Source organism: Bombyx mori, chromosome 5 (assembly GCF_030269925.1).
Source record: "Bombyx mori chromosome 5, ASM3026992v2".
Lineage (NCBI taxonomy): Eukaryota > Metazoa > Arthropoda > Insecta > Lepidoptera > Bombycidae > Bombyx > Bombyx mori.
The window spans coordinates 18,378,308-18,405,267 of NC_085111.1; the positions used below are offsets into that span (position 1 = coordinate 18,378,308).

The following is a 26,960-nucleotide window of genomic DNA, read 5'->3' on the forward strand; positions in this document are numbered from 1 at the left end:
AAAGCAACACGTCAATGGACACGCAACAATGGGTATTTTTAATTAAATTACTAACAATCTTGAAGTATTCACCTGTCCACTACCATTGCAGCGAATTTCCAGTCGCTGATCAGCTCGGCCTCCTCATCGGCCTTCTTCATCCTGGCTGTGATGAACTGGAGTTCGCGCAGGATGAGATGCAGCTCCCTGTGGTGGCTACTGAGCCCTCCGCCCACGTCCTCCATCGTCGAAGGGCGGACGAACGAACGCCGAAAGTCCGTTCTAAATATTGAGCAACTGAATAAAAGAACGTGTTCACATTAAGAAATTAAGAAGTCGTCGTGGCCTAACGGATAAGACGTCCGGTGCATTCGTGTTGAACGATGCACCGGTGTTCGAATCTCAGGCGGGTACCAATTTTTCTAATGAAATACGCACTCCACAAATGTTCACGATTAACGTCCACGGTGAAGGAATGACATCGTGTAATAAATATGAAATCCGCAAAATTATAATTTGCGTAATTACTGGTGGTAGGACCTCTTGTGAGTCCGCGCGGGTAGGTACCACCACTCCGCCTGTTTCTGCCGTGAAGTAGTAATGCGTTTCGGCTTGAAGGGTGTGGGGCAGCCGTTGTAATACTGAGACCTTAGAACTTATATTTCAAAGTGGGTGGCGCATTTACGTTGTAGATGTCTATGGACTCCAGTAACCACTTAGCACGAGGTGGGCTGTGAGCTCGTCCACACATATAAGCAACAATAAAATTTAAAAATTCACCTTAGAAGTCCAAGTCCAACGCTCTAGCACAACCGGCTAAAACTAGAAGCGTCATAGTGTTATTACGGTATGTGCGTATCCGCAGAACAAAATCTGTGCGAATTTGGTCTCGCCATTTTGAATTGTACATTTAATGTATAGGTTAAATAATAAGAACCCGCTTACTTTGTTGCAACACAATCGTAAAAATTGTATTAGACCGCTATGTTTTGAGTATCTGGCGTAGCACTCAATAAAAAAAGTGTGTTTTTGTGCAAGTCACACACAGTAGAAGTGAAACTTATAAAATATAAAAATAGTCGCAAGGGTCAACCACTCCGCAGTGCAATAGAGCAGCCGCACCCCGGGGGAACCGCCGGCATGATCACGGTATCCCGACGCCAGGTAGGTATGATTTAGCAAAAGAAATACGAGAACGTCTATCAACTGTGTAACATCTCGTCACCGCGATTCAGGAATTCTTGAATTTACATGCGGCGACATTGGTTGATAACAAACTAAATAGAAATAAAATAAACATGGCGCGTAACGGAAGAAATTAAGATGGCGCGTAACCGAAAAACGTTACATACATTTTTACCTCCCTACGTCGATAAAGAAGTTTCACTTCAATAAATAATAGGTTCGACTCTGGACAAGGATGTGTGGTATGGAACGCCTTTCAAAGCTCTAGATACTCACCCAGGCCCCAAGTTGCCTGTAGAAGCAGTACTGTTGGGCGGGGGCGGGGCATGTCTAAAGTCGTCGTCTATATCCAGCACGTTGGCTAACAGCGACTTAGACGAACGCTCTTTTAGCTCCAACTCTCGCATCCTGTTGGACATCATGATGGTCTTCCTCGTGATCTTCTTACCCGGCCTGGACATACGCAGAATCCAGGGCAGCCATTGGAGGAACACAGTCTTTATCTGTCCAATAAATAAAGTGAATCAGAACAAAGATGATATGCAATTGAAAAGGTAACTTTAACGGTAGGTAGCGGCTTGGCTCTGCCCCAGGCATTGCTGAAGTCCATGGACCACGGTAACCACTCATCATCAGGTATGCTCGTCTGCCTACAAGGAGAATAAAAAAAAGTGTAGATAAAATATATGTGTACATTGACATCGAGCAGAAAGTTAGGTCAAGTCAAAATGGATCTGTGGCGGGTAGCCATCAGACAACACAAGATATTTGACAGATGCTTGAATCTCGCTTGCGACATTTTCAAGATAAGCTTGCCTAAATACACATTCAGAACAACAACATTCGGGCTGTCGGTCTACCCAGCAATATCACCCGTTCAGTCAAAGGTCCTCTACAGACCACTACGGTAATCACCGCTATGGATTTTTTGAACATGACAACGTTTTAAATTCTATAAACTTTAAGCAGGAAATTTTAAATTCATCAATTCATCATCAGTTTGTTGTCCCTACATTAAAGACTTTCATAAATGCCATAGGTATGACCACCTTCTATATTTTTGCCGCAAAAGCGAAGCAATTAATGTCTCAAGGGTCAAGAGAATTCGTCGTCAAGTAAATAGGAATTCTACGTAAACTAAATATACATACAATGGCCATAAACACTAAAATTACCCATTGTGGCATCTCATGGATGTCAGCCGTTCGATGATGGTAGTTCAACACCACAACGGTGAGCACCACAGACGAGGCCACCATGAACATAATACAGTTGAAATATGTACCTGCCATCATATTACGGATTTTATATACATTACTGCTTTCACACAGGATGTAAAGAACCAATCCCGAATCCTAAACAGCAATTACTATACAACCTCAAAATAAATAAAATACAAATCATTTGCTAAGTTAAACATAAGTACTGATCATTTTACAAAGTTATAACTTATAATTTTCGTGAACACGCAATGTACACCAAAGAAGCGAAGAAATCATCGAACTCTTGTGCCAGTTGATCTTTTATTGCACACAATTGCGCAAATAATATTGGTTTATTAATCGCTAATGTTATAGTCCAGTGACCAGTACTACCATTTTTACAGTTTCGAGAATGGTTTCAATACACCCATGAATATTAATAAAATAACGGGAATTTGACATTTTGACACGGCTGCAAACGTTCGGTTTCTGTGAGAGGAAAACAAAGGCGATTAGTCTTACAAGAATCGTCCTGGGGGCCGTGTTCTTAAGCTTTATTCCCGGGAATTTAAATAAAAAAATGAGGTATATATTCTCTGATTCAGAAACAATTAAAACGTTTACAGCCAGGCCAAATAGCCGTAATAAATAATAAAAAAAATAAAAGTTGAAAATGAAAAGATTAAGTTGAAATCACATTAATTTAATATGTAGAATGTTAAGTTATATTTAATTTTGCGGGTAATAAAATAATGTTTATTTATAACATTAAAAATGTATTAAGCACTTGAGAATTACTTTACTTCATTTAGGTATAGAACTATTTAAGCTATGGATTTAATAAGTTTCTTAATCCTAAGGATGATTTAAAGAAAAAGCAAGGAGGAAATTAAGTACTCTTCTTATTTAAATTTATTGAAAACATAAGCTTGTTAATCTAATTTACAATTTACACAAAAGACACAGTGTGCATTTTAGTTAAAACATGCCATCACACTAATGCTACACATATGTACATACATTAAATAAGGCATGAATACACTACAAACATGCGTCATATATTTAATTTATATACTGAAAATTGTATTGTCACAAACATCCATTCTAAGCATATTGACCACATATTGACTTATAAAGTCAGCTATATCAAATCAAAATGTCGTGTGTCAAAACAAGTATCACTAAGCCTTTAAACCTTTTTGGAATACAATTTTTGTGCATACGACCTTTTGATATCTTAATGAGGAAAACACGGGAAATATTAACAATTTTTTTTTTTCAATAAATATATTGTTATCTGGGTATAAAATGGATATTGTATTTCATAATCTTCATTCTATAACTTTACATTTTCAGTTAATATTTACAGAAATATTTTCAAAGGAACGTTTTCCTAAACGTAGTGACGTATAGCGTAACAAATGGGGTACGATTCTAACTGAACTGGATTGCGCTAAATCTTTGTAATTATCACTGGCAGACAAGCGAATCGCTACCATCCAACATAAAAACACTGCTGATGATCTGCGACATGTGACCGACCAATTACGAATATTTTACATGACTTTCAGAAACAAACTAAAAAAGGTTTATTTCGAGCATTAGCATTGCAACTTTAACGCCTCCATGTGGACTAAAGCACGATGAATTCAACTCGAAGGAAAGCTAAAAGGAGTTGGTCAAAAATAATGAATGAAAAATGCAGCATGACGTATACGCCCGGATGGATTTACAGCCTAGGACCGTACATAATTAAAAAAAATTAAACTTATAATTTAATGTCAGCGGTGTTCACATAATGATTTCCATGAGCTGCAGTACCCACAAACACCGGTTGTAGCTTGCCTGCCCAGCAGTAATAAATCACTTTTTGGGAGATTAAAACCCTGAATACAAAATTGCAATCAATGTCTTCGGCACATCGAAGCAATGTTTTAATACGAGCCGCAAGACATCCCGGGTTGCAACATATGAGTGCTCTGATTCAAAATAATGCTACATAGAGGCAATACTTATGGAAACATATCGAAACCTCAAGCGAGTCTTCGAAATGTCATGCTAAATACTAATAGTAAAATGGCATCAATCCTGTTGCGCGTATATTCCATAAACACACGACACCACAGTTATTAAGCTTGTATAATTACCTTAAACCGGCATTCCTTTGACAATGTTTCAACAAGTCAATAACAGTGTTTGTAACAGATCGGATCGAGATCAAAGTTCACGAGATACTTGGAGGCTGGAAGCTACCCGCATCCTCTTTGTGAAACACTTGTTTAACTTAACAGTCCTTTAAACTACAAGCATTAACATGTTATATTATTGTATAATTCTTTTAATCTGGACAGATATGCATTATTCTCGTTTATTTATTGGTAGATATAAATCATGCTTCAAGCCGACACCAGTGTAGTCGCTTGTACTACGATCCCAAGCCAATTTAGAAGGAGTTATAATGAAATTTCGAAGGAAATTCATAGGAATATCTTAAGACATTACAAGAAGACCGAACGCCAGTAAAATATGATTACCTTCTGAGCTTTTTGTACTGTTTTAAAACAGCTATGCATTTTCTAACTTGAATTTCAAAGTGCAATAGCTCTAACTCAAGTGTCGATAGGGCCGACATTAGCCGTAAAGCATAGCAGTTCTTCGGAAAATGGCGAGACTCTAAAATGCAAATCGAAAACAGAAAAAAGTAGAAGATCTATAAAGTTTTCGTTTTTAATTTATAACAAAGAGATCAAGCGAAAAACTTGGGTATTAATTAAGATCTTTCTTAAGCTGGTGTTTGAAGAATGTTCAGAGGAATATTTTTTTTTGTATAAATCATTCAAGCCTCTAATAAAATATTCCTCGTATCGCATTCAATATTTTTAATATCTATTACGTTTTATTTAGTTATCTTTATTAGTTTAATTTTCGTCAACGACATTATTTTCATATACGCGTCTTCCTCACCTATTAGCGGGATAGCCTCTGATGTTTTAGTGATGACGTGTCCCACCAATAGAGAGAAAACGGTTTGCGACAGGAGAATCGTAACACCTGCAAAGATCAATATAATATTCTATGAAACTAAAACAGAACAATCTAACATTGGACCTAATGAAGGTGTCTCGCTACACCTCGGCATATCCTTCCTGTGTGCAGTCGGTTGGGGCTCAAGTGAAAATAATAAACAGAACAAATCGGACAGACATGCAAACTAGTTAGTTGAAGGATTTTACTGGCTTTTGTTTAATACTGAATTTCACGGGAAGGGTACATATTTAGTTTTTGTGCTTTTAATATCTGCATCACCCTCCAAGTATCTTAACTTCGCAGCTTTTTCAGTCGAGAATATGAAATCATGAAGCAGTCACATTTATAACACCGAAACACTGAACACTCATGGAATCGATTACGCTTCAAACAATACATTAATAAATGAAATATACAGACATTTATTTACAAAAAATTTTGAACTTACCTTCGGGATCCATTTTAACACTATTCTTCAAATTAAAACACATTTTGGACTAGTTAACGCGGTTCTTGATCACAGTGAAAAAACTTTATTACATACTAGCTGACCCGACAGACTTCGTAGTGCCTCAATCGATAAATAAAAGACCTAAACTTTTGAATAAAATGAACTTATAACAAACAAAAGGAATCCGTCCGACGGGGGACACATCAAAGGGAAAACAAAATTGTTATTTTTATTTAATTTCGAGCACTCCCGTATTTCTCTAAACCTTTTAAACCTTCTCTGGACTTCCACAAATAATTCAAGATCAAAATTAGCCAAATCGGTCCAGCCGTTCTCGAGTTTTAGCGAGACTAACGAACAGCAATTCATTTTTATATATTATATAGATATATATAGAAGAAGATTTATTTTTTAATTCTTAATATCTCGAACGTCTCCCTGATCGTTTAATCTCGTATCAATGTTCTAATAGTTTGGACGGACATTTATGGCCAAGATGAACACTTAAAACTACTCAAAAAACAGGTAAAAGTGATTTTAGTCGTACGTATTTGTAAAGTTTATTGGAGTTTACTCCTCAAGAATCGAGATCATTTAAAGCTCCCGGAACGAATACTGAAAAGTTGACCATTCTTAAGGTTCTTAAGTGCCTGTTCTGTGCCTGAAGCACATTATTTATGTTGTATTATTATTGTATTTTTGTCGAATTAAAATAAAAAATATGTATAAATTTACATACAAGCGTTCAATATTATAAGCGTAGCTTTTGTTTATTTGCCCTTTGTGTATTTTATATTTAAGAAAAATCGCACTAAAAAATAAACTTCAATCGCATATCGGAGCTGATATGTACAATGTTTTTTTTTCCAAAACCACCGAGTTGCGCTGAAGTGTAATAAAGTTTTTTTTTTCGTCAAGAATAAGTTCCATTTTTTGATACGCACTAGACGTGTTCAAACGCGGAGAAATTAAACATAAAATCATGCTCTACAATTTTTTGATTGTGTAATCTATCACAGATATCGTAACATTAATTTGTATTAGTGAAATTTGTGTAACGAAATCGCGAAATCGATTCCAAAATGTAAACTGTACAACAACAGATTTGAAACGTTTAAAGCAACTTCATACTTTAGCCATAATTAATAAAGACTCTAATCATTTAACAGTTATTTTTAATCTAAATTTAAAGTACATAGTTTACTCCTTGTAACGTATTAAAATATTTTTAATAAATTAAATAAAAAGAAGAATGAAAAAGAGTGAACAGGTAAAGAAGATGAAACAAAATATGTTTGTGTAGAAATGAAGTCAACAAAAAAAGCGGGATGGAAGATAAATGGTGGGGCTGAGGTGGGCAGTGTACCTAACAAGGGGATAGCATCGGACACCTGCGGCAGAGTTTCTGCCACCAGATTGAGAAACACCGTCAGCGACAGTAGAATAGTGACTCCTGCAATCAAAAACATTCATCAACGAGCTCGTTGTCAAGTGATTCAATTCTATGTTCATAGCTACCTGACCTCCTACTTCTCTCCCTAATTCCTATCATGAATACTCGTGATAAGACGTCTCTATTTATCTCTAAAAGCAATAATGTCCAGTTTGAAGTGAAGAATAGCCGTTGTTTATTACCCACATTATCGGCATAAATAGTATTACCCACCTGCGATCTTAAATTTGTTGAAGACCTGTTGTCGTAAGCTGAACACTAAGCCAAATCATATAATAAATTGAAGAATATTTTAGTTTGAGCCGACTCTGGGCAGCATGAGGGCAGAAACGTGGAGAGAAATCTAGACCGGTCAATACCTATAAGTATAGTCTTCGGGGAGTTAAGCTAGCACACAAACATTGATATAACGTTCTGGATATATTGTTATTGCGCACGTCGTTTCCGTGGCGATATGAAAGTTTCATTGTTGCTTCTCTCAATAAACGAACAGTATTGTTTGCTGTTAAAAAATTTCATTTTGGTTCTGATACAGAATTTGTTGAATAAATACTTTGCTATACTACGGTTATCATTGGGTAAGCTGCTTAAAATGGACACTAACATACCATTAGCAAGGACGCTACGTTCAAAGACGCAATAATCTTTATTAATGATACAATTAAATAGACATTCCATGTTGAAGAACCTCTAAAATCCATTAAATAAGATTGGGAAAATCCAAAATTTTGCCAGGCGTACAATGATAATTTATTTGTTGTAGTCTTAGCCATTTATGTTGAGTACGCTCTTATTCAGTTCGGAGGGTCTATTAGCTGTAATTAAACAGTAAAGTGTTTCTAATGAGCCTTGAGATCTCTGACTTAGATTGCGGCTATTATATTCAACGATTGCTATTGTACGCTTTTCACGATATAATTGCGATATTATTGGATATTTCTAACATTCTGGCTGCCTTTAAATTTGAGTCCTATTAACAGGCGAACAGATAGAAAGCTAATTTTTTTTGTTAGTATAGTGGAATATAATTATATTGCATAACAATTTACTACAACATTAATCTTGCAGAGTACGAAAGAGTGGTATTTATATCCAGAAAACGGTACCAAATGGTTGCATAGATTAAATTTCACATAATGAATCTGTTGATTTCTTTAGTCTCATCGATTTCACACAGGCATCTCAGTAAATCGGTCGTCATCTCGAAACTAAGTACGCAAACGTGCAAAAATGGATTTTGTATTCCTAAAAATCAACTAGACGATTAACTTTTTAATTTCATCTTTGATTTTACCAAAAAAAAATCGTATGACCAAATTGGAATAAATTTTCTTGTGGATCGTAAATTAATTTTTTACACGTTGTTTGTGCGAGCCTAGCGAAGAGCGACCTCCATCAATCATAGAAACAAAACTTGAATAGCGCTAATTAAAAATTCATAAAACCTTCATAGCATTCCTCCAATAAAACTACTTTAACAAAAAAAAAAGCTTCTTGCCTTTGCAGGAAAAACGACCAAGCCGTCTTATTGAATAAAACGACAAATAATATATCACACTGCGGAATCTTCTATAAAAGCAATACAAATACCTTTCAGTGTAATTAAAATTTCGGCTTCACATCTCAATATTCTATAGAGCCGTCCATTATGGCGTGCATGGGCTTCGGTAACGATTTAACTACAAATGCAAATTTTGCTTTTCTTCCCTACTTCTATACCATTTTTTCTTTGTCATATCGCTCTTGTCAGAGCGGTCGTGTTCGTCAGTCGTTATTATTGCTGTAGGCAATTTCCTATATACCATTACTATAGCTTTATAATAATGTAAGGATTTAAATCGTATCTGAACCACTGGATCTATACTTAACATTCTTGTGTTAACCAAAAAATTATTGTCCCTATACAACGCATATTTTGATCATCAATAAGTACTTTCAATTTGTCATCTCAACATTGATTAGTCGCTCCTCTATGAACTTCAGCTAATACAAGGGCCATATAATATACTGACCGAGTGTCAATTTCTCCCCAGAATCTGGTGGTAGCGTGAAGCCTAGTAGCGCCATTGAGGATATCAGAACGCACGGCACGATGAGATTGAAGAAGTAGTACAGCGTTCTCCTCCTGATCATGATGGTGAAGGTGACGTCCACGTACGGCTCTGGGCAGCAAGCGTATGTAATTGTGTTCTTTTTGCCCGGCATTCCTGGGAAATGAAATGCAGAGATTTTATCCGTAGACAATAATATCCCATATAAATACCACATTCATTTTTCTGTTGCAAAGAACTCGTGCGCTCCAGTTTTAAGAGTAGAAGTGTGTATATTATAGTAATTGTAAAGTAATCTAGATATCGACTTCAAATCTCCGGGATGGCAGTAGCTTCCGCACATGGTCAATGTGATCTCTGGGCACCTTTAACTCTGGTGGGACCGAAACCTTGTCTGCATATAAAATTAAAAAGAAAACCTCTTTGTTACAAAGCTACATGCGGATTCACTTTTGATCGTCTCAGTGGCCTTACTAAAAATAACGTAACTTCAATTCCCCGTCAGAGTCAAGTATCTTTGTTATAACAAATTTGCTGGTCAGGGTCTGACTGTACTTATTTTGCCTCTGTAGGTTTCCGGCGTACCACGGACAAACATAACATTAATATATTTTTTTTATTGCTTAGATTGGTGGACGAGCTCACGGCCCACCTGGTGTTAAGCGGTCACCGGAGCCCATAGACAACTACAACGTAAATGCCGCCACCTACCATGAGATATAAGTTCTAAGGTCTCAATATAGTTACAACGGCTGCCCCACCCTTCAAACCGAAACGTATTACTGCTTCACGGCAGAAATAGGCAGGGTGGTGGTACCTACCCGCGCGGAATCACTAGAGGTCCAACCACCAGTAAAAATGTATAATATAGAATAAAACTGGTTACCTTTATGATAATGATATAGCCTGAATACACGTATAAAAGTGTGTTATATACGGGGAAAGTAATTTTAGCTATAGCCACACGTGAACGGTGTCAAGGCTGATAGCGCAAGATGCCTGTCGAGCTCAGAACCGATCAAACGTGTGCACCCTTTAATAAACACGGCCGGGCGAAAAAGGTATCTCACATATCAAAGGCAAACAGGACGTTTATGGCGAGAGCACATTTTTAGGAATATCAATTTGTTTTATTTTAAGAATGGATCACTTTTGGAAACTAATCTTTTTTGATGGGGTTAAATTTGGACGTCAGATGTGGTTACTCAATTCGTGATCTATTTTAGGTAGGGTTTTAGATTCATTTTATTTAGATCTTGACTTATTTAGTTAGCATGGGGTTGAAACGAGCTTACGGCCCACCTGATGGTAAATGGTTACCGTCGCTCGTGCACGTCAGCAATGGCAGGGGCAGAGCCAAGCCGCTGCCTACCGCTAAATCCATCGAGATATCGCTTTTTTTTAAATTGGCTTTAGGGAAACCACTCTTGACTTAGTGTCAACTTGAACCATATCAGTAGTTTTTTTTGTCGTTTTGTTATTTATGTGATTTTTTCATCTTCAGTCCACATACTTCTACTGCTGGACATAGGTCTCTCCCAAGATCCACCGCAATAGCCGGTCCTGCACAGCTTCCGCCCAGCGGAATCCCACTAACTTTAATAGCTCGCCAATCCACCTCATGGGAAGTCTACTCCCGCTGCGCAGTACGGTACGCGGTCGCCATATCAGATTTATCAGATGTAAAAACCTACCGTATGTAAAAGAGGTTAGAACACACCACTCATCACCATATACGCATCCGTGATGTACTAAACATGACCTCAGAAAATAAAACACTCACGCAACGGGACCGTCTTAAAACAGCCATCATAATAATCACAGTACAAAATTAGAAGTTACATGTTACAGTTAAGAATATACATCGACGCTTGAAAGGCAAACGTGACTAAGCGACAATGCGTGAACTTTACAGTAGATTAATTTAATGTTAAAATACCTGAAAAAAGTTCTATTTTAACGAATCTAGCTGTAGTATTGAAATTATTTTAATAGACCTAGAAATATATTTCTTTTGCGCATCGAATATGGTTATTGCCTATCATTAATATACAAAGCAGTTATTGTCGCTTAGTCACGTTTTCCTTTCAAACGTCGATATAGACTGGTTTATTGGACTGAAAACTGGACTTTTACTGGTGGTAGGACTTCTAGTGAGTTCGCGCGCGTAGGTACCACCACCCTGCCTATTTCTGCCGTGACGCAATAATGCGTTTCGGTTTGAAGGGTGGGGCAGTCGTTGTGACTATACCTGAGACCTTAGAACTTATGTCTCAAGGTGGGTGGCGCATTTACGTTGTAGATGTCTATGGGCTCCAGTAACCACTTAACGCCAGGTGGGCTGTGAGCTCGTCCGCACATTTAAGCAAAAAAAAGGCTTACCTATTAAGTACCATTCTCCATTCGTGATGAAATCTGATAGGTCGCCACCGGCTTCGTCCTTCAAGATGAGGTCCAGCTGTCAGGGGAAACAGGATGAGCCCAGAACAAATGCACTAAAATATCTATAGGGAATCATGCAGGAAACATGCGGCCCTCCAGGTGGGTGGACACACGGGCACAGTGCGCTACTAAAAGGACATTCATGCTTGTATCTCACGGAACTGCCATACGAATTTTCAAAATGTAAACACTTAATGTAAAAAAAAAATGCAGCCATGTTTTAATTCGAAATAAAATATCTACGTGTGTAGTAATTAAGGATTGTAAAGTCAAAGCGAATCATATCTAACTACAAGAGCAAAGAAGATGTTGTCTTGAAAGCATGGATTAATTAAAAAATGTTGTATTTGCATGGATTAAATAAGAAAAATAAGAAAAAAAATGTTTAATTAAAAAAATTGTATGTATGTATATAGTTTTGTATCTTGTAACATGTATATATTATTATATGTAATGTTTACTGTATGCACTAAGTTTGTGTTCCTAATTCTTCTTTCCTTTTGCGGGCCTACTGGAAGAGATTTCAACATGAAATAACTAGTGGCCTTGTACTCTGTATCCTTATTGTCGTGTTTCTTCTAACAGCTGTGTGTGCAAAATATATTAAATAAATAAATAAAAAATAAAGTTTCGCACATAAAGCAAACATTCGTATGAAGAATGAGTTGTAATCTTTGTCTGTGTGTTTCAGATCGAGGGGTGAAATGCTATTTGGCTTGAGCGACATTTTTACATCTTTACAAGTGAGCCATTTAAAGGTTAAAATTTGGAAAAAATATCATAACAAAAAAATTTCTTCAGCTATTTGAATAAGGTAAACATAGTTGTAGTTCAATTAAATACACCGAATTGTTGATACTAATACCGAATAAAACCTTTAATTACAAAGATAAATGTCGCGTTTTAAGCGAATTGTCACTTAAACCAACTAATCTTTCACCCCGTGATATGATATAAGCATTTATTTAAACGTATATAAGCAGATATGTGCATATATCAGTCTCTGGTTTCCATAGTACGGACAATCCTATTTCGAGGCCAGATGATCGTGTGTGCTTATCCCCGACCATTTGTTATGTACCTATCAATAGATTACCATACATAAGTACTCGCGTTAAGGCTTAAATTTGCCTATATAAGACTTTTAGTATAATCTGAATAAGCTCTTATATCTCAGAATTGCGCCTTCATATCGATAGCGTATGAATAAAAACTGGCCCCGTGGTAATATCATGAAGATTATGGTAGCATTAATGTGGTATTTACCAACTTAACGACGGTTCAAAAACTGTTAGGCGAGTATCTAATTATATAATAGAATCAGCGGAAACTAAACCACGAGAGCAATTAAGTAACTCAGCTTTGTGTTTGGAATCGTCAACCATTCCGACAAGTCGGCTTATGACGAAACAAGGATCCGCTAAATTTACGTCTGAAATTCTAGTCCGAATTATGCAAAGTGAAGTGCCTTGACAAAATGACATCCATCGCTTGTAACATCCGCCCAAGAATGAGAGGTCCCTTACCGATGTTCACTACTTCAGAACGAGGACCCTTTGAATCAACAGAATAATAATGGACAAGCTTAAACAGAATACAATTTGATGGAGCATGGAATGTTTTTATCGCGATTTTCCCTATTTTCTGGGTGTTTGCCTTTAAAATTGTCTTGATGTTCTTTATTTAAGATTTTAAATTCACTGGAGATTTTTAAAATGGTTCCATTATAATTACATAAATATTTTGTTGCTCATTTTGTTTTTATATAATGGATTGCCTTATCTGTTATACTCATGGCAGGATTTGTTGTGAACACGTACGGTGTGATACCACCACAGCCAACAAGCCCGAAGTACCAGAGCGGGCGATGACAATGTCAAAAAACTGCGGTCGTCTCTTAGCGCTAGCTGATACTATACATGTAGGGTGTGTGTTCCCCACCTCTCAACATTAGTACTTACATATACTTAAATGGTTTTTATTTTGAACCATCAAAACAATAAACAGCGCGATTAATTAACACAGATGGTCTGACCCCAATCTGCGTAGTTCTAGACGATAACCATTGCTCCAAGTCGTTACTAAGACACGAATTATGAAAACTTAATATGTAAGACTCAACTTAGATTAGTTTGGAACAAACACTATCACGTGAATCATAATGAGCTCAGAGACAGAAGTTTCGTGTGAAATTATTCAAGAAAGTTACACGGACGTAACACTAGAGAGGTGAGTTAGAGGCGCCGGGAAGAGTCCTTTGTAGACGGCGTTCGTGTGTGTGATTACTCCTTCAAAACCTTTGTGAGACGATATTAAATTATAAAATATATATTGAATAAAAATATGTTTGCGAATGTCAATATAAAAATCAATATACCGATATAATACATGCAAAGATTGTGTGCAAGTCTACACGTGGCACAATAGCAAGCACTAAATGGAAGCATATATCAAGATATTGTACATTACTGGACTCTTTCATATGGAAAATAGACTGATCTAAAACAACGATGAAGGGGAACTATGATACAATACAAAAAACTAGTAATGTTGCAACTAGAAGTCTAAAAAAGAACGAAAAGACAGAAATAGAATTGTAAACTGGAGTTATATTAATACCAGAGATAGTAAAATAAAATGAAAAGACAAGGCTAATAAAGTGACTATATAATTTACACGCATATTTGACTTGGATCTCACGAAAGATGGCCTACAACACATCCTTCTATCAAGCCAAGATCGGTCGATCAGTCAACCTTTCGTGAGCTTCAAGCCAAGACGCAAACCTCATTGGACCGCACACAGCGGAAAGTACTTGTATCGAAGTCAAAAATTTAGTTGAGTTAATGATTCAACATGCTTGGTGATTTAACCAAAATAGGAAAAATCTACGTATTAGCTCCGTGATAGAGTAAATCTTTAAGTTCAATTTCACAATACAGTATGCAAAATGAGGGAAAATAAACCCATCTCTTATAATACTGAAAGCATGTATCTAGTTTATGTATATTTACTTACACTGATTCGCAAATATTATGAACCCTGCACTGCATCCATTGTCGGGACGTTTGTTACAATGCTACGGGTGTTTTTTAGATTTTCTACTGAGGTAGATAACGTTAAGGAATTTAAAATTGATAAAAAATATTCTAAATTAAAGCAGTACGCTACAAAACTAGATTGGTATCGGGAAACACTTTCAATATTAGTCGAGAATCGATAATAAATAAAACTAACAAACTTCTAACACGATTTATAAACAAAGACTCATGCAAAACACAGGGCGTAAAGGAACCGCTCCGGACATAGAAATAGAATCGATGCAATCTACAATGAATATCGTACAAAAGTAATAGTTCAATGAACTCGCAATCTTAGGCTCTCATGACGGCTGAAATAACCACCTAGCTCTCGTCAAAGACTATGAACACATTGCCTGTTGTGTGAAATTATTAAATTTAAATATACTTAAATATGATTTAATATATTCGTAGATTTAATAACCATTTAATTCAAATTTTCGGAACATGGTTGCAACAAAACATAGAAAGTTTTATTTGTTATTACAATTCTTACGAAGCTGCTGTGTTCCAGAGTGATTCCCTTACATCCTCACACAAATAGAGATACCAAAACGTGAATGCAATTCGTATGGCAGCATAGTTTAGTATCGTGTCTGTTTTCTTAATATCGTATGGTCACTTCGTTGACAAATTTTGCATCATGCAAAATAGTACGTTCAAAACTTTTGGGATATCATGAAACAATATCCGTCTGGTTTTCTCACATGGTTCCCTTGATTCCCCCTAACACCTACACCTACAGCCCTACTCGTGTATGGAAGCTACTTCAAAAAAACTAATAGGATAATACTAGTTTTATTTAACTTTAAAATGTAATAACATAAGCTGCTGCTACATGAAATAATTTATAATATTTGTTATTTAAGCTAAGCTCTTTTAAATTATTTCATAACGGCTTAGCAGTTGATAGTTTTTAGATCTTCTTCGTCGATTACTTTGTTTGAACTAAGAGTATAAGTTTGAATAATAAACAGGCTTACAAACAAACTCGCCAGGCTATTCAATAGTTTATATCCACTTAAGGTGTATGACTCTTGACATAATTTTATTATCAATTTCTCCTAACACATTTTCTGTAATTTTTGCATAATATTATTACTAAGCGCTTAAAATCTAAACCATTATATTTTCGCGACTTACATTTTTAATTGGACAAGCCCAATTAGCCGCGAAAACAAATTCGTAACTTCGGCAGTAAAAAAAAACCTGACGAGGAAGATCCTAGTTTCCATGTAGCAGTAGCTAGCAGAGGTACAGTCCAATGTTATTCTATACCTGATTGCCATCATATGTCCAGCTACCAAACTTCATATCACAGTGTTGGTCGTCGAAGGGAAACCACGTGATATCTATCTTGCATGTGCTCTTGAAAATGCCCGGGGGCACGTACAGACAACTGCCGTTGTTTCTGACCACCACGTTCGTCTGGTATGTCCCGTCAAAACCCTCGTCAGCACTAGGTATCAAGGCAAACAATTTTTTGTTTGAACAAAAGAAAGTCTTTAAATAATATGTAAGAATTTGGAATTTCAATTTAATTCTTTTTCCGAGTAGTATTTTTAAATGATCTCTAATTGTTTTTTTTTTAGAATAATTTCAAACAGTTTGAGCTATCCTGATCTCGACATTTCGAAATGCACGTTGAATGAGAATGAATAACATCGCAACGGTTTCTTAACCTTCGGCAGAAGTCAGAGCGTTGGATTACTTGCTCCGGCAATACCCCAAAAAGAAGAAATTACGCATTTAATTTGACATTACCAGAAAGCTGAAGTCATAGTGCTAATCTGAGTAGTTTTTTATGTTTCGTTAGAATTGTATTTTACAATTTTATATTTTTAACTTTTTAGCTTTTATCCGAACTAATTGGCGCGAAAGCATAAGTGTGGACGACTCCGTTTTTATTTAGATCATACTGATTTATTATTTACACAACATTAAACGTAAATTTTAATTATTTAAATGTCTACATCAAAAGCATATTTAATAAAAAGTAAAGCTCTTATTTTATATGAAAGTTACTTTTCGTTTATTTAATTATTTTATTGTAGTGCTTCGGATTCATCTGGGACAGGTATAGTGAGCTGCCGATGATAAGGCAAGCCAAAATAAAAACAAATCTTTATCAGCATGTGATGTCATCGCCTCGCCCCATCAGACATGCATCATTTCGGTTTTTCCAAAGAAAATAATGAAAAACTGAAATATTTGTGTAACAAGAGTGTAAAAAAATAAGTTTGATAGGCGAGGCGATGACAAGTGGTGTTTCAAATCAGCGACTAGCGTGCCATATACGTTTTATTTTTTATTATTTATTTATTTTTGCGGCAGCACGGAGTAGGACACGTTTTTCCACGCGAACGATTGTTACTCTGTTTTTTTATTCCAGATCATAACATCATGTGATTAATTAACGGAAAATCTCCTTAATGTTGAAGTAAATAAAACATAAAGTTAATTGTTAATCTGGCGTCACATATGACGTTATAATCCGGTCGAAGCACCAATCGTCACATTCGGGCCGATGTCCTACTGTGCTGTCACATCTTATTATTTTCTATTAATAATTAAGTGTATTTAATTTTAGTTAAAAATAAATAAAAATAAACCAAGAATTGAAATACTTACGAGGCTTTCAAAATTAAACATAATTTATTAAAGTTTCAAAAACTGAAATCAGCAATTGTTACTCTTTTATAAATATATATATGTGATATTCGAAAACTTAAATAAAAAAATATTAATTATTGACTAGGCCATATAAAAGATTAATATAATAAAATACATATTTGTATAATTTCTAAAAATAATAATAAAAATTCGTTTGCGTAAATATAACAAAACACTTTCTTTAAAACCAAATATATTCCAAACGATAATTTATGCAGTAAAAGCTTTATACTATTGTATTTTATTAACTGTTGCTGGCACGTGTGTTATAAATCACACAAATCTGGTGGAACTCCCCTACAGGCTGCCAATCTTGAACATTCGTGAACACACTTCATGCGCATATCGTCAGAAGCACGGAATACATTCTACTTTAATAATAATACTTCCAGCTTCCGTCTCGGCTAATTAGCATGGATTATAGTATATCTGTGGCAAGAACAATTATGCAATACTTGAATTACGAAAAATTAATGACAGGAAACGTAGAAGATATAAACTGTAATAAATAATTACGAAGTAAATACGATTAAAACATTGAAAATTAAAGTTTTCAGCTGACACGTCTAACATTTTTTTTCATTGCTTTGATGGGTGGACGAGCTCACAGCCCAGTGTTGCCACATGTTAGTGTGTTGTTGCCATACTAGAAACAATTATATATAAATATAATTATAATATTTCTTTATATATAAATCTTTATATATAAATATAATTGTTTGTATGTGTAGACATCAATGACGTCACCAAAAAACGAATCAAACTTGAACTGAACAACAACCAACTAAATTTTGGGATAGTTTTTTTTTACTTCGAATTTTCATTTTGTGTTATCAGTTGGATCCATGGACCTTTCGCACCAACGTGTCTATTCTGAGAGAGCTTCATGTCAAAACCAGACTTTCCACTATATGCCTCCGTGGGGTGCTGGAATTCTTCGGACATATTGCTCGTACAGAGGGTCACAATCTTGAACAGCTTATGGTGACAGGAAAGGTAGATGGCAAACGTCCCAGAGGACGCAGCCCTCCGAGATGGTCGGACCAAATACGATCTTCTCTGGACATCAACTTCCACAATGCCCTTCATGAAGCTAAGGATCGCAGCAGATGGAGGGAAATCGTACAGGAGAAACTGAGTCAGCGGGGGAGTCACGACCCTCAGTAATGAGGAAAACGACGCGAGGAGGAGGAGGAGTTATCAGTTTTTTTTTTACTTGCTTAGATGGGTGGACGAGCTCAAAGCCCACCTGGTTTTAAGTGGTTACTGGAGCCCATAGACATCTACAACGTAAACGCGCCACCCACCTTGAGATATAAGTTCTAAAATCTCAGTATAGCATTTTCAGTAATAGAAAATAACATCGTGAGCGATGATCAGAAGACAAGTAAAGTTAAAAAACATTTTGTCTAAAGATCCGTCCGAAAAATGTCCGCCTGGGACGTTCGGTGGCTTTTGAATCAACAGAAACTGGAGTAAGCCGCTTTGTACCGGTTAAATCCGATGTTAGAACACTCTAGAACAATACAGCAATGGTATGAAATAAAGATTTAACCAATTTACAAAGAAATTATTCTTGGATTTAAGTTCGAACCGTTCAAAGTTCTGAAATTGGTATACTGTTTCTGTTAAACCCGCGCTGATACCATCACTTTCATTGACACATTTTTTGTTAATATGTAGGCAAGGCGTGGGTGAGCGCTACTTGATGTTAAGTAGTTACTGGATACCATCGACATCACAACATGAAGTTCTTGAAGCATTACTTGGAAGTCCTTTGAATTAATGGGGATCCTTCTCCGATAGCTATGATATGTCTCTCTTCAAACGAGGCTTACGGAGACTATTCAGCACTAGGCAGCGACTTGACTGCGACCCTGGCATTGTTGGCGTCCATCGACGACGGAAACTACTCACCATTCGGTGGGCCGTATGCTCACATCGCTGCTGATATTTAGTGATCACTGGCGCTCATGAAAATCATAACGTGAATGCCGCAACCCACTTTGATATATGTGTGTCTCAATTGTATTGTAGAACTTCTGCCCCAAGCATTAAACAAGCACTAGTAACTGCTTCGCGGCAAAATAAAAAGTCTCGTGTTAGTCACCTGCGCTAGCCGCATTACTTACTTACGACCAGTATTTAAAAATCATCATCATTTTCCTGCCCTTCTCCCAGTCACCTAGGGTTGGCGTAATATGTTTTCTCCTTCCATACCCCTCTATCATATACTATTTCTTCGTTCACTCCCCTCTTACACATATCGTCTTTCACACAATCCATCCATTTCTTCTTAAGTCTACCTTTTCCTCTAAAGCATTCTACATTCATAAATAAATCTCTCCTAATAACCTCATAGTCGCTTCGTCTCAACTTCTCTGTCTCAGGTGCCACTTTCAGACTTCCTGTAAGTATTTAAAAATATTATGCACTAAATTTTATTACAAAACTTTAATATTGCATTGTGGAAGTCATTCACGAGTTACATATTATATGTAATATATGTATTTTTCATATCATGTCATTAGATACATAATATATACACAACATACCTCTTGCCTGGGGTATTTGAACATCGACATAGCCGTACCGCTCGATACGATGTATACACATGAGCCGTTTTATCCCTTAAGCCACGATGACCTCAGAAAATTTCCATAGAAGAATATTTGAACCGTATCGTTATATACTAAGTTACATAAACGTTATATAAACTAAGAATTAATAAACGATTCCTAAACATCTGAGGATATTTACAATAAAATCAAAATCCAATGATGAACTGAAAGAATGCGATAAAAAGAAGTATGAATACAGAACACAGCACGTAATCGTTAGGCCCTAGAATTTATTTCTACTAAGTGGCTACTGAGGTAAATAATTTTATATTTAGCATTACATTAATTCAAATAGAATTCTATCAGAACAAAATGATATTTTCCGCAAAATATCATTAAGAATCTTGACAATTTACAATGCCTAATTATGCCCAATTAATTGTATGAGGAAAAGATCTGATTAACATAAACAACGTCGCTTTTTTAAGGAAAAATCACTCCATTCTGCTCCTAAATAATTCACCTCGCTCCCCAACCTAAACCATTTCACTCATTAAATAATTTCCTCCTACGCCCAAACCGAATAAAATCACTAAAAAAATCACTCGGAATCACATCCATTCACACTTTTTATTTCGGCACCAAATAAAATAGGCCCGAAACAGCCCGAAATCGGCTCTCTGAGAATACTTTGGGACCAAAGTATTGTTGCGATATAGTATTCATGACCGGCCGCCTATGTGACTACAGGACTGGCAGACGGCCAACGAAGCCGCATTACGACTTGTCACTCCGTCGGGCGAAGTCAAACAACGGATTGAAGGGTGTGAAAGCTATCAATATTCGTGCTAAGGGAATTACGGTTTTGTTTTGGACGCGGTTTTCGAATTCACACCGATTGTTTTTTGTGTGCGATGGAAAATGCCTTCGGTGGGTTTTGTTCAGTCGTGTCTTTTTAGCGTGTTAAGAGTAAGTTTTGGTGCGCGTCGGAACTTTAACAAAATTTAATGCAATTCATGCGAATACAGAAAAAAAACTAGTGATTGTTTTTTTGTGCTTTTACATGAAGCTCTTTATCTTATTATAACTTTAAACGAGTAATTCTTGTATATTAATATATATGTATACAATCTGAATCTCGGAAACGGCTCCATCGATTTTCATAAAATTTAGTATACAGGGGATTTCGGGGGCGATAAATCGATCTAGCTACGATTTATTTTCAGAAAATGTTGTTTTATTCGTGTTTTCAATAATCAACTCTTCCCGACATCTATTGGCGAATAATAATACTATTTTTCTTAATTGAGGGCAACTAACCGCTTTAAAGACACAACAAGATGGCGTTATCAAAAAAAAAACCGGTCATCATCTAGTTTTTCAAAACCCAGAAGATCTTATAACCGAATGCACTTCGATTTGGCTATTTTACTAACCAACTTGAACAATTACATAAATTTAATAGAGTGCTACTGAAGTGAAAAAGATATTTTGCAGTATTAGTTCAAAATGTAGCTCTTAGGAAAAAAACTTCAGGGGATATTAATGGTAACCTGTCAGGCCATTCCGATTCTCGTCTCCTCGAGTGATTCCTGATAATTTTTTTATCAGGCACCCGTTCTTAATTTTTCTCTTTCTATTCCTACCAAACCGCTTAATTCAGAATCCCTTAGTACTAGTGACAGGTCATATTTTACAGCGTATTACATATCCCACTCGATGTACGACTCGGCAATTCATCGTTTTTTGAATGGTAGGATAGAGGTATTATGAATGTAATTGACACTTGTATCTCACATCAAGTTGATCAGCAGCATTAGTTATGAGGCTATGATAACTGCGTAAGATTAGTTTTTTTTATTGCCCGTGTAGGTAGACGAGCATATGGCCCACTGATGGTGAGTGGTTACCGTCGCCCATGGACTTCAGCAATGCCAGGGGCAGACCCAAGCCGCTACCTACCGTTAAGTACGCTCCACAAGCCTCGTTTGAAGAAGGATTTTTTTTATTGCTTAGTTGGGTGGACGAGCTCACAGCCCACCTGGCGTTAGGTGGTTACTGGAGCCCATAGACATCCACAACGTAAATGCGCCACCCACCTTGAGATATAAGTTCTAAGGTCTCAAGTATAGTTACAACGGCTGCCCCACCCTTTAAACCGAAACGCATTACTGCTTCACGGCAGAAATAGGCAGGGTTGTGGTACCCACCCGCGCGGACTCACAAGAGGTCCTACCACCAGTAAATACGCAAATTATAATATTTCATGTGACACACGTGACGCTCATCTTATCAAAGCTATGAAAGATCACAAGTAGGTCCAAAATATCGAATCTCAGGCTCCTAAGTGAGAAGCGAGAAGAGAACAAGTTAATGAACTGCATCAGTATGGAAGAGATACTTTCAAAAGCGCATCAACAAGGGCGCACAAACATCGATGCTCCGCGATACGTGAACAGCCACTCCGCGATATGACGAGGCTTGGGCCACTGCCAAGCGATGCTGTGAAACGAAATCACGATAAACAACATGTCTCATGAAATATACCTGTTTCTGCTACATAAATTCTTACGAACATTATGATAACATGAAAGTATATTTCTTTATGAATTTTTTTTTTTTTATTACTTGTATGGGTAGATGAGCTCACAGCCACAGGTGAGTTCGTATGGGTAGGTACCACCACCCCGCCTATTTCTGCCGTGAAGCAGTAATGCGTTTCGGTTTGAATTGTTGGGCAGCCGTTGTAACTATACTGAGACCTTAGAACCTATATCTCATGGTGGGTGGCGCATTTACGTTGTGGATGTCTATGAGCTCCAGTAACCACTTCCAGGTGGGCTGTGAGCTCGTCTACCCACCTAAGCATAAAAAAAGTTAAAAATAATAATATTTATATTCTCTGTTTCCTCGCTGAATACACTGAATACTTTAAAAAAAAAATTTACATCGCATGAACTAACTCAACCTATAAATTATTTTTTATAAATTAAGTTATTTAATAACATAAACCGCATAACATTCTGAAAATAACCTGTTTATTATATATTCTATTACTCTCTCTATTCCTCTAATTTTATACATCTTCCAGTCGTTATTATTATAAATAAAACGGACACTAAAATACGATATTAACCTATCCCTACTTAGTGAATTAACTATATTAGTCATTGTTTTCAACTATTCGAAACAATCATTACAATTACAATATTTTTAATCCGCTTTATTGTACACCTTATGTACCTACACGATTATAATATGTGTATATAATCTATATACGTACCCACACGATTATATGTGTTTATTCTGATTTTAAATTGCTTTAAAAAACTCATGTATCAGAAAACATGACTTTTTTTATCCCATTTAATTTATATCGTCTTTCCTGACAACTGTGTGGAATGAAGTATAAAATAAATAAATCAAATTATCTTGTTTTGAGGCGGCGGAAACAGCACAATACGCATTACTGATATCTATTTTTATTAGGGAAATTTAAGTCTGAACTGCATTCTTTTTTCTTTGGTGCTAGAATTCGGAAAAAATTAAGTTCTTATATACCTCAGATTTCTCAGTAACCGCATTTTCCCTAAAATACAATCAACAGGAATTCCGTTACAGCTACATTCAGTCGAGGCACGCCCGCCGTAATGTATGCCATGAACTTTACCAATGAAAATAAAAATCTGCGCTCAAGTACTAAGCACCGCCAATAACGTCTTCGCTCAGAAGAAAAAAACACGTTTTATTCGACGACACAACCAAGTTTCGGATCATAAAAGTATATATTTCCTTTCCGGGGAAGATTGCGTTCAATTCCACAACGATAAGAACGCCCGTACGAGTAATGATGTTGACACTTATGTACATAACAGAGATGTGGGCACATTTAATATTTCAATAAAACGCGGCCCTTCAAGGAAATCATGCGAGTTTTTCATTTGTTCTTTTTTCCACGACAAGCAAACAGCTTCAGGCCATCCTTTCCATAAATAAAGACCTCCATTGGTAACTATATATATGTCCACAAGCGGTAGCTTGGCCTAAGGTGAGTCGAATGCTTCTCTGCTTATGTCAAATAATGATGTATGCGTGCTCTGAGTAGGAACACTATTTTAATGCAATTGATATTTTAATTTCTTTCATAAGAGGATTTTTAAGTTATACGGTCTGTCAGGGCAGCTTCCTAAGGCAACTTCAGACCATGAAGGCCTAATCTGCCTAATCTGATAGATCGTGTCGGTCGTCACACGTACTCTACACTCAGCCGACTAAATAATTAGATTGCGGCAATTTCATTTGAATTTAATTGTACTAAAACAACGTTAAAGCTCTTTACTTATTACAGTCCGTTGCTTTCAATTAACTAATGAATGTTTTTGACTCAGATAAGAGCAGGTAGACCAGACAAAATGCCAGTTAAAGTAAAATAAAAACTGTAAATGTTGAGATTACATTCCGCCGATCAGACATCGGTGCCCCGCGCTACGCTCGGATAATGACATTCTAACGATGCCTAAACTCCGGGCGTTTATTCAAATCAGTGCTGACGGGTGTCGACCGTTGTCGCCGATGACGTTTTAATGACTTGGAACATCAACAGAAGTTTACGAGACGAATCTGATGTTTTGTTGGCTTTAGACTCATAAGGACGCGTTTGATTCTGTTAATAAAAAATCCGTATTCATTAATTAACACTATCAATGTAATGACGACTAGTGTGGTTACGCCAATCCCTTCTGTCGGTGAAGGCAAATAAATAATAATTTCTAAGACAACATCATTAGTGACAGTTATATACTAAATAATACATACTGACCTATCACTTAGTAACATAATAACGTTGTCACAAATTAAATATAAACAATATTGCAGAATACTGATGTTGAATTAACAAGAACGAATTACATGAAAACAATTTGACGTCTCACATTACACATTCACAAAATTTACATCAAAGAAACGACACCCAAGCCTCGCGATGAAAAAGAAATCCCTCCGGACTTCCTAATTAACGTTAAATTGCGCAATTCCCCTCCGCAACAATAGGCTGTTAAATAAATATAGATAGAATTCTCGGAATTGTAAGAATCGTGGCCAAACACAAAACGATTTGTTCGTAACACAAAAAGAATTCTGATGTTGCTGTCGAAGAATTGAAAGTCACTCAGCCCTACCGAAACATTCCCATGTAATTGCCTTGTCACTTAAATAACTATGATGATAAGCCCGTGCCGGATCACGATATGCCTCCCACGAAGTTAATGCTCATTTATCAACTCCATTCTAGTAACGAGCTGCAAGCAGATAATCTCAAGGTCAATTGTAACCACTGAGATTTCAATCCTCCCAACGAATTAGGATCCCCACTAATATTTGTGAGATGTCACTAAATAAATTCCACTTTATTCCAAACTCATTCTAAAACTAACGCATCTCAAAGTTTTAACAACTTTTCTACAGGCATACTTTCACACAAAACGTACTTTCTCCCAACCACCACATTGCAGTATTTCAGGTATCTGATTTTTTTCAACTCTAGCAAAGAATATTACCAGCGATCATTTACCATCCATTTCCCAACAGGCATTGTAGGCAGCGGCTTAGCTCTGCCCCTGGCATTGCTGATGTCCATGAGCGACGGTAACCACCTACCATCAGGTGGGCTGTATGCTCGTCTGCCTACAAAAGCAATTAAAAAAAACTTAAGAAGCGTAATCCAAAGTGGCATACATACTTTCGGGTCGTTAGTTTGTATGATAACTATGAGCTACGGATTTGATTCTCGATCGACATAGGTATCCTTATGAAAGATATTTAATTCGTTTTAAATAAATGTGGTATCGTATATATTTTTGCTACCCAAAATTCTAACTTGGGCCATTGAACGTGGAACACTTTTGTTATGCATTATACATATTTTCATATTAGAATCATTCTCTTCGCAATCACCTCATCCCAATAGATGACAAACCATTACCAAATAAGGAAAATCAATCCATTCCAATCTCATTCTGAAACCCAAACTTCCTTGAACTTGACCAAACCAATCCATCCCAGCCATCCTATCCCATAGCTCTGTCACTTACCATCCCAGTTGAAACATACCTGTTGTACATGAGAACGTCTGGTTTCCAAAGTTTGTTCGGTGTTATCCTTAAGTCCTTGACGCCTCCGTACTCGCTCTCGTTCCACCTTAGGTTGTAGTCATTCCATTCCTGTCACATTCAGTGTGATTATCACATAGGAAAAACATGGGATGGGATAGAAAGTGAATGAAATTCACTTCTCTTTGATTTCTCTTCCAGCAGCACAGAAAAAACTTAAATCCACAATTATTTGTGCATACCTTTTATATTTTGGCTGTCATTTCAACATATTGCAACTTGTAAATAAAATTACAACGATTGTGTATTTTCAACAATAATTTTCTCAAAACAGGTACTTCTTACACAGTATATTTGTAATAAATCAAAGAGAATTGAATTGTAATATGTGATATTTGGTAATAAAACAGTGCTCGTGTTTCATATTAAAGGTAATATAACACCCAATCGTAAGCAGCTACATCGTTTATACTATAATTGTAAAATTTGTGTGCTTAGATACAACTATATTCCACGGGTATGCCTTTTGTAAAATATTAATATACCTACTTTTTCTATCAACAACTTCTGGAAATAATTGTAAATAGACATGCTTTAACAAAAACCGACTTCAAATAAAAAAAAGATATTCCAAAACAAATTATACAGTAAAAACAATAATCATCGAAATCGGTTGGCGTGATATTGAGTTATTCATCTATTTGTCGCGCACGTACTTAATGCAAATTTAAGACTTATATGGTTTTCTC

The 26,960-nt window shown here is 36.4% G+C and overlaps 1 protein-coding gene across 11 annotated transcripts in view; it reads right to left on the reverse strand.

Moving 5' to 3' along the window:
- The window catches only part of nAChRa6 (nicotinic acetylcholine receptor subunit alpha 6), a 96,247-nt gene that overhangs the window by 6,474 nt on the left and 62,813 nt on the right, over positions 1-26,960 (reverse strand). For 4 of the 11 annotated variants that reach the window (NM_001098372.3, NM_001173342.1, NM_001098360.1 and 1 more), the window contains 8 exon segments: positions 73-276; positions 1,441-1,667; positions 2,340-2,449; positions 7,211-7,297; positions 9,310-9,504; positions 11,731-11,806; positions 16,149-16,329; positions 26,213-26,322. In NM_001098372.3, the coding sequence (NP_001091842.2) occupies positions 73-276; positions 1,441-1,667; positions 2,340-2,449; positions 7,211-7,297; positions 9,310-9,504; positions 11,731-11,806; positions 16,149-16,329; positions 26,213-26,322 (1,190 nt within the window). 11 annotated transcript variants of the gene reach the window in all.